At 47.1% G+C, this 8,977-nt stretch overlaps 1 protein-coding gene across 6 annotated transcripts in view; it reads right to left on the bottom strand.

Annotated features, from left to right (window-relative positions):
• The window catches only part of SH2D4A (SH2 domain containing 4A), a 51,547-nt gene that overhangs the window by 14,817 nt on the left and 27,753 nt on the right, over window positions 1-8,977 (bottom strand). For 5 of the 6 annotated variants that reach the window (XM_006765506.2, XM_015565170.1, XM_015565173.1 and 2 more), the window contains exons 5-7: window positions 8,141-8,221; window positions 2,640-2,751; window positions 781-982 (exon numbers count right to left, since the gene is read on the bottom strand). In XM_006765506.2, the coding sequence (XP_006765569.1) occupies window positions 781-982; window positions 2,640-2,751; window positions 8,141-8,221 (395 nt within the window). The remainder of the gene's footprint in view (window positions 1-780; window positions 983-2,639; window positions 2,752-8,140; window positions 8,222-8,977) is intronic. The other variant, XM_015565172.1, reaches the window with a different exon arrangement.

Raw genomic sequence — 8,977 nt, 5'->3', positions numbered from 1 at the left:
AAAAGTACCATCGTCAGCAATCAAAGAGTTCATCCAAGCCCTAGTCGGCTTGGATCAGTGGATAGAGCATCAGCCTGCAGACTGAAGGGTCCCAGGTTCAATTCCGGCCAAGGGCACATGCCTGGGTTGCAGGCTCGAACCCCAGTAGGGGGTGTACAGGAGGCAGCCGATCAATGATTCTTTCTCATTATTGATGTTTCTATCTCTCTCTCTCCTTCTCCCTTCCTCTCTGAAATCAATAAAGAAATATATATTTTTTTAAAAGTTGGCTTCCTCTCTGAAATCAATTAAGAAATATATATATATTTTTAAAGTTGAGTATCAAAGAGTTCATCCAAATTCTTAACATGTGAGGCTACCTACGTAGCCCAGAGTGAGAATTACCACCAAACCTTGAATCCTGAGCAATGAAAATGGCTCTACCGACAACATGCAAGTCAGCAAGCCCTTAGGTCCCTACTCTGATGTCCTTTTGCTACTAAGAGTGATATTGGCAATCGATGGAACCGTAGTTGTCTCCTCCTGTCCCTTCACTGGCTCACTCGCTGCCACCAGGTGGGGATGGGCTGGTGGCACAGGAAGTTAGCGAATTCGAGGTGCATCTTCACCAAGTTACTGGGTATGTTAGTTATGACAACTGTGGATGTTTCAGAGATAAGAAGGGGAGGGGTGCCAGACCAGGCATCTCAGGAAGACAGGCGTAGAGGAGAGGAGAGGCTGAACTGAGCTACTCAGCTCATTTCAACCCTCATCCTTAAAGCCATCGGTGTGGCCTCTCACCTGAAAGGCTTGGGAGGGTATTCCACTGGGTTCAGGAATTTCGGCTTGGGCGGAAGCGGGGGTCTCTTTGGTTTCAGAGGGACACTGGGGGGGCTCTGCGGGCCCTCACTGCTCCTTCCGTTCTGGGACAACCTCTTGTAGTCTTCCCGGGCCTGCTTAGCCAAGGAGCGTCTCTTCTCATCAGCTGCTTTGGATTTTCGCACTAGAAAGACAAAAGGTCTGAGAAAGGCCCTCGCCAGCCCCCGGAGAAGGTTAGAAGAATCAGCATCACAGCTGGAGAGCAGATTCTGGAGTCTGCGGGTAACAGTGAGCAATCACGACCACCGCCTGTTATCCAGACAGTCAGGGCTTGCGCATTCACCACTGCCTGGTGCTCAGTGCAGAATTCCTCTTTATGTGGGAGTTCGGGGACTTTCTGAGAGAGAGAAAGAGAAGGAAGAGGAGGAGGAAGGGACAAGACAGAAATGTGGAACCCTTGGTTGGAGAATTTCCTGCAGGTGGCAAGCCTAAGGGATGACTCACAGCTGGCAGAGGGTCTTTGAAAAATAAGAGGTGATAAACCCTTCACACAAATAAGAGTTCGAGATGTCACACGTGCTGAGTCCTGAGCAAAAATCAAGCTGTCAGGAAGTTGTCAGTGGCTCAGGCTGTGCTGGGGGTGGTCGGGCAGGGCGGTTCACCACCAGCCACAGGCGGAGCCCACAGTGAGCTGAGCCTGTCAGCCTGTCAGCCCGTAAAGTAAAGTGATTCTGACCACAGACCATCATAAAGTGGGTTGGTACACATAAAAGCATCCCAAGGCTGCCTCTCCCTATTGCTCTGTAAATAGAGGGTTTATTGTTTTACTTCGCTTTTGTTTAGCAACATAGTATTACAGGACTGTAATGCAGGATATAACAATAATTTTTCTTGAGTATATTTACATTTTCAGGCATCAGTAGTCAAATCCTGTTATGTTTGACTTCAAAGAGATGCCAAAGATGTTCCATTAGGCTAGGATTTCACCGCACACAAGTGATTGGCTCTTGCAAATGTTTTCATTTCACAAAAATTGTCCTTTGAAGGGTGTTCCTTGTAATGGAACTGAAGATCGATTCAGGATTCTCAGCATCTTGCAAAAACTGCCACCCTCTTCCTCCAGCTGCCGCAGGGCCGCTCTGGCAGTTCAGGCTTCTGTGTGAGTCCAGTGGAAACCCTAGTCCCATTTCAAACCTGAATTCGCCAGGCATCCTCCGCACCTCTGCTCTGCCCTCACCTGCTCTGACTTCTTCCTGGGGGCGGGGGTTACCTCTGGCCGTGCTAATTCAAAAAGGTGTCAGGGTCAGTCATATGCTTGGGAAGGATGCTAAGATATCCAGCCTGTTTCTCCTGTACTCTTCTGATTACAAAGTTAAGATGTATTCACTGTGGAAAATTTAGAAAATCACAGAATAACAACAAGAAGAATGCAAATAAGTAATCTTGGAGCCCACCTCTCGAATGTTAACACGTTAAACAGCCTTCCAGTTCTTTTCCTTTAGATAATTAGACATCTGAAAATAGAGATATCTTGCATACTATTCTATAATGCTTTTTTCTTCTCCACACTAAAAATATATAAACATATTCCAAGGTCATAAAACGCTTTTTGGAAACCTGTTTTGTTTTTTTTTTCATAGTTATATAGCATCCTATCAGGCAAACAGGTCATCATTTTGATGGCCCAAAGACAAATCGGGCACCTTTTTGCCATTCAACAATGGCTCGTAAGCCTTTCAGTAATAATGTTAAAACGTCTCTCAGTGACCCCTTCAGTGCTTTGCAGATGGGTCATTTCATTTTGTGAACCAATCAGCTTCGAGAGGCCTCTAGGTACTCACAAGATGCCTGCCACTCCGAATCTTCCTTCCAGCTCTTATAAATCTGCTTGGCTCTTTCTTCATCTACTTGTTTTATTTCTTCATCTTGTGTTTTCTTCGTAGATTCTTTCTTCTGATTAAAAAAACCAGAAACAAACACTAGTGAGTGAGTGTGGCAGTTGCCCTCCAGGAGGAGGACTCTAGGCCCCTGACTCCTATCTAACACCCCTGGCCCTAGGAGGCCATGGAGCACTGCAGGGAGAGCAGGTGCCCACCGCACCTGGAGCCGGCTCCCGCCACCTGATTGCACATCTCCACTGCTGGGTACCAAACCTCTCTCAGGCTGGTTTCCCCAGAGACAAATTAGAAAATTCAGAATATTTCATAGGGTTTTAGTGAGGGTTAAATAATTTTTTTAAAAGTGCCTAGCACAGTGTGTAACAGATAGTAAGAATTCCATAAATATTCCTTTTTCTGAGACATAGCACTTATCTGCTTTAAATGGAGTCCCCTGAAGTAGCGTGTAAATAGCATTTTGTGGCCGCAGGTTAAACATGACAATTGCTGATGGCTCCACAGAATAATGGCACCTTCCTACAGCCATCTCAGCTGTTCTCCATGGGCCCTCGAACCTTGTGTTTGAAAACATGGTGCTTGCACATGGTTTAGGTGACTCAAAGGGATTTTTTTTGTTCTAAAAAAATGAGTCAGATATTTTTAAAAAAACATCCTCTTTGAGAATGGGAAATATAAAATAAGAAACATGGAAAATATGGGAAAGAAACACAAGTCTTCCCTTAAAAAGGAATTCGGGTTTTTTTGTGGTAAAATAAATGTAACATAAAGTTTACCATCTTAACCACTTTTAAGTGAACAGGTCTGTAGCATTAGGAACATTCAAGGGATTAGTTTTTAACTAAAGAGAGACGAACACATCAAATCACTGAGGCCTAAACTATACTTTGTTCATTTGGATCCAGCCTCTGAGGACTCATAAGAAAACTGAATTTACCACTTGGTGCACTACAGAAAAGCCGTGGTTCGCTAAGGAAGGAAACGAACTGAGAGGGGCAGGGAGGTGGTTTCATTCTCCATCGCAAAAATGACAGCGGTGTTTTTCCCTCTCCATTTTCCTATAGAAAGGTAAAGGCTTTCTTGCTATGAAATTACTTCACTAGAATTAAAACCGAGACCTTGATGTTGTGAAACCTGTTTTTAATGATTGTGAGAAGTCATAAATCACAGTTGATGTAAAAGTTGATAATTCATAAATTGTACTTCACCTCAAATATAACTAAACTTTTATTTATTTACTGTTTTCATTTTTTTCTTATACTCTTTTCCTGCCTTGAGCTAAGTCCCCTTGTTTTACCAATATTATATAAGCCAGAGGACAGCTTTTGGTATTTAAAATGACTGCATAACTTTGAGATCCCCTTACTGAAGCTGTTCACAAGCCTGCAACACAAATAGAGTGCGGCTAGCAATGTCTAAGCTTAAAAAGAAATCATTCCCTGGAACATAAAGTGGAGCTCTATAGTGAATAATATTGTAATTACTATCTGCGGTGCCAAGTAGGTACTTGAAATATCGGGGGAACACTTTGTGAAGTCTATGATTGTCTAACTCTTATGCTGTTCACCTCAAACTAAACCAATGTAATATTGAATGTAAACTATAATTGAAAAATAAAATTTTTAAAAAGTGGAGCTTTGTCTTCCACATGTATATTTTTCATTACAGTTGATGATTATATTTTTTTTTCCACTGACAACCTGGGCATGTGCCCTTAACCAGAATCAAACCTGGGACCCTTCAGTCCCCAGGCCGACGCTCTATCCACTGAGTCAAACTGGCTAGGGCTCCACATGTATATTTTTTAATTATTTAAAATTAGCCCTAGCCAGTTTGGCTCAGTGGATAGAGCATCAGCCTATGAACTGAAGCGTCACAGGTTTGATTCCTGTCAAGGGTTCATGACCAGGTTGTGGGTTCAATCCCCAGTAGGGGGCATGCAGGAGGCAACCCATCAATGATTCTCTCTCATCATTGATGTTTCTTTTTCTCCCTCTTCCTTCCTATCTGAAATCAATAAAAATATATTTAAAAAAAATAAATAAATAATTTAAAATTACTAGAAAAAATGTAGTTTTAACATTAGACTATGACATAAATATTATTGCTTAGAAGAAGCAAAAAATTTACAAAATGAGTCTACCTAAGGGTAATATTAAGTTAATAATACAGATGATACTAAAATGTTTGAGCGTGCTATATTTAGTAAATCATACTCCTTTTTAATCTACAGTGTAATTATGTATGGGCACCGTGGGAAAGGAGACAAAATTAACGAGTCTCACAGAGTGATGGCAGATGAGATCTGGCCCTGACCACTGTACTTACTCAGAGCAGCTAGAAAACTTAACAACTTGTCCGGAGTGTCTCTAAGAATTCCTTCAGAAAACTTTTAGCAAACCTTTACAGATTGATCTTTACTTTCTCTATTTAGACAACTATCATTTCCTCTTTAGAAGTATTTTATTGGGAGCATGTAGGCCCAGGATGGGGGCTGTGAGCCAGGCCTGGGGGAGCCAGGGTGAAGGCCCAGGATTGGGCCTGTGAGCCAGGCCTGGGAGAGTCAGGGTGAAGGCCCAGGATGGGGCTATGAGGCAGGCCTGGGGGAGTCAGGGTGAAGGCCCAGGATGGGGGCTATGAGGCAGGCCTGGGGGAGTCAGGGTGAAGGCCCAGGATGGGGGCTATGAGGCAGGCCTGGGGGAGTCAGGGTGAAGGCCCAGGATGGGGGCTATGAGGCAGGCCTGGGGGAGTCAGGGTGAAGGCCCAGGATGGGGGCTATGAGGCAGGCCTGGGGGAGTCAGGGTGAAGGCCCAGGATGGGGGCTATGAGGCAGGCCTGGGGGAGTCAGGGTGAAGGCCCAGGATGGGGGCTATGAGGCAGGCCTGGGGGAGTCAGGGTGAAGGCCCAGGATGGGGGCTATGAGGCAGGCCTGGGGGAGTCAGGGTGAAGGCCCAGGATGGGGGCTATGAGGCAGGCCTGGGGGAGTCAGGGTGAAGGCCCAGGATGGGGGCTATGAGGCAGGCCTGGGGGAGTCAGGGTGAAGGCCCAGGATGGGGGCTATGAGGCAGGCCTGGGGGAGTCAGGGTGAAGGCCCAGGATGGGGGCTATGAGGCAGGCCTGGGGGAGTCAGGGTGAAGGCCCAGGATGGGGGCTATGAGGCAGGCCTGGGGGAGTCAGGGTGAAGGCCCAGGATGGGGGCTATGAGGCAGGCCTGGGGGAGTCAGGGTGAAGGCCCAGGATGGGGGCTATGAGGCAGGCCTGGGGGAGTCAGGGTGAAGGCCCAGGATGGGGGCTATGAGGCAGGCCTGGGGGAGTCAGGGTGAAGGCCCAGGATGGGGGCTATGAGGCAGGCCTGGGGGAGTCAGGGTGAAGGCCCAGGATGGGGGCTATGAGGCAGGCCTGGGGGAGTCAGGGTGAAGGCCCAGGATGCGGCTGTGAGGCAGGCCTGGGGGAGTCAGGGCGAAGGCCCAGGATGGGGCTGTGAGGCAGGCCTGGGAGAGTCAGGATGAAGATGGGGAGCGCAGAGGCAGCCGTGCTGAGGCTGGACGCTGGGCCAGGTTCCTGGCCGAGGTGTGGAGACAGAGAGGGGCAGATCCAGCTACTAAGGCATCTCCTTCAGAAGGCCTCTCGTCCTGGCCTGCGGGCCAGTTCCTCATAAGACCCTCTCCGGACCCCTGCAGTAGGGAGGCCCTGTTTTATTACCTTTGTCCAACGGAGAAGCTTGGTACGTGACCTGCTCAGTACTTCTCTTGAATTCTGATGTGATTTCTTAAGTGAGAGAAGGAATGAAAGGGCACACGTCCTGGGCATTCTCGTGAGAAGATGTGAGCACTGTGAGAGCCTGGCTGTCTCAGACCTGAAAGGGTTTGGACACCACCGATCCAGTCCACCGTCCTTATTTTAGACACAAGAAACCTCAGGCGCGGTCTCAACACCGATGGGCCTCCGACCTCAGACCACTTCTCTTTTCCATCTAAACTCACTTTCCAGATGATCTCATCCATCATCAGGGCTTGAAATAATACCCAGACACCAAATTCCTTATAAGTAGGGGTCTCTGTGATTCTCAGCTCTTATCTCTCTTCTCACTTACTGAGCTCTCTGCCATTCCTCGACCATGTCAAGTGAGCCTCTGTGCCTTCATACTTGCTGTTCCCTCTGCTGGGAACATACTTTTCCCCCATCCATCCACATGGCTCCCTCCCTTCATTTCTCCAGGTCTCTACTCCAGCATCCCCTTTTCAGAGTGGCTTTCTCTGGCCTTGTGTCTAAGAAACCAATCCCCACCCTCCCAGCATTCCTCTGCTCCCTTATCCTGCCTCGTTTTCCTCCACACCACTGATGACCAGCTGACTTCATAGAAATGTTTACTGTCTGCATCCCCCTCCTGGAATACAAGCTTCCCGAGGCAGGGCTTTTATCTGTTTTGCTCACTGTGTCTCCAATGCCCTTAACAGTGCCTAGCATTTGGGGGAAACTCAACAAATGGTGGAGAATGGACACAGCTCCTTTGTCTCTCTCACCTGTCCTCATTTAAAATGATTTAATGTACCCCAGGCAGCATTACTGAATAATACTCTATTGCTGCTGTTTTAGAAAGAGGTACGTATTATACCTAGAGGACTATAGCTCCAAAACTTCATCATGATTTCTTGAAGTCTCGTTTGTGCGAATTATCCAACTTCATGTATGTCCCTACCGAGAAGTCAGGGAATCGATCTCACTGTCCACTGGAACACAGCCCAGGGGCCTGCCTCCACCACAACCCCCATCTCAGGCCTGTGGTCACTCGGAACCTTCTCTGTACAGCCTCATATCTGACCCTGCTTTTCCAGACTCTCTGCGGGTCGAATCCTACCAGTTTGCAAGCACCAGCCTATGTTCATTGATTGTGGGCAGCAGATGATGCAGTTCCAGTCTAGCATAATGAGGCAGTGGGCCCAGCCTGTAGGGAGGATTACATCTGGCCGGAGGGGGGGAGCTCTGGGTGCCCGGAGGGCCTCTGGCACGGTGGACACAGATGGTACCAGAGGCTGGTCGCCGTCAAGGGACAGGCTCACAGAAACAATGAACACATAAGGAGCTTGGTCTGAAGTCAGTGTTTCTGCCACGTCTGTGCCTCATGTATCTCCCGCGGAAGTCAGTCTTCCCACAGTGTTTGCAGCAGCCCAGGCTATCACCTCGTCTTAGACCTTCGTCAGGAGTCTAGCGGCTCTGTCTTGGCATCTGTTCTTTCCATGACACTCAAGACACCTTTAGCTCCCGATAAAACAGCAAAGATGAATAGCTAGGCTCACACGCTTTTAAAGACAGATTTCACCTACTCTGCTTAAATTCATTCCTGCATTAAATTCATTCCTGCATGAGACTAATATAGCAATTTGTGAAACATTAGTGGAAATGGCGATGCATTTAACCCCCTGAAGATGGAACGTAAATTCCTTTACCTGGTGAAATCCGTATGCCTTCATACGACTGATAGAATCTGCCAACATTTGTTGAATATTTCTTGAGGAACTGGAAGGTGACTAAAAATTAAATGAAACATATTTTTATACCGTTTAGAGCTGCAGTGCAGTTTCAGAAAAGAATCTGTTAACGTTTCCCTCCTTCCCATGTGCCCTAATGCCGCCCCACCCTCACAGCTGGACCCACCAGATTCCCACCAACACCTGAGTTCCTGAGCCGATTCGGACGGAGGCAGTGGGGATGTGCAGCCTCAGCCCCCAACTCAGTGGGGCTTAGCAATCGTTGTTACCCAGAGCCAGGAGCTGGTGGTTTGCCCATGACAAGCAGGTTTGTGTGGCTTGTTCCCAGTGGGCACTGGGGTCCCTGGGATGACTTCTAGATGTCAACATTACTGCTTTTTAAAAATTTTTATATATATAAAAGACTAATAAACTAAGTTTCCATCCAGATAATGACAACATGTAGCAATGCCCAGCTTCCTCTCCCTAGCAATTAGCTTCCTTGGAGTTTCTTTAGCCCAGGAACACAACTTGCTTTATAGCCAGGCGGAAACATTTCACACTGTAACCAAATGTCTGTGAAGCGTTTTCCCGTCCCTCATCTCATTTGATCCTCACAGAAGTCCTGGAGTAGGTAGATAGGAGACTCGGTGGAATCCTATTTTCTTTTCATTAGCTGGAAAATGGAGATTTAGAAAGCTTAGAAACTTGACCCGACTGAAAAGAAGTAAGAAATGGTGGACCTTGAAAATGACTTCAGGTTTTCTCACTGCACAGAATATAGTCAAACACTGCTGCAGTTCAGTATTTTACCCT

Source organism: Myotis davidii, unplaced genomic scaffold, assembly GCF_000327345.1.
Source record: "Myotis davidii unplaced genomic scaffold, ASM32734v1 scaffold93, whole genome shotgun sequence".
NCBI classification, from domain to species: Eukaryota; Metazoa; Chordata; class Mammalia; order Chiroptera; family Vespertilionidae; genus Myotis; species Myotis davidii.
The sequence above is the reverse complement of the archived record's forward strand: the minus strand, read 5'-3'. Positions and strand labels throughout refer to the sequence as shown.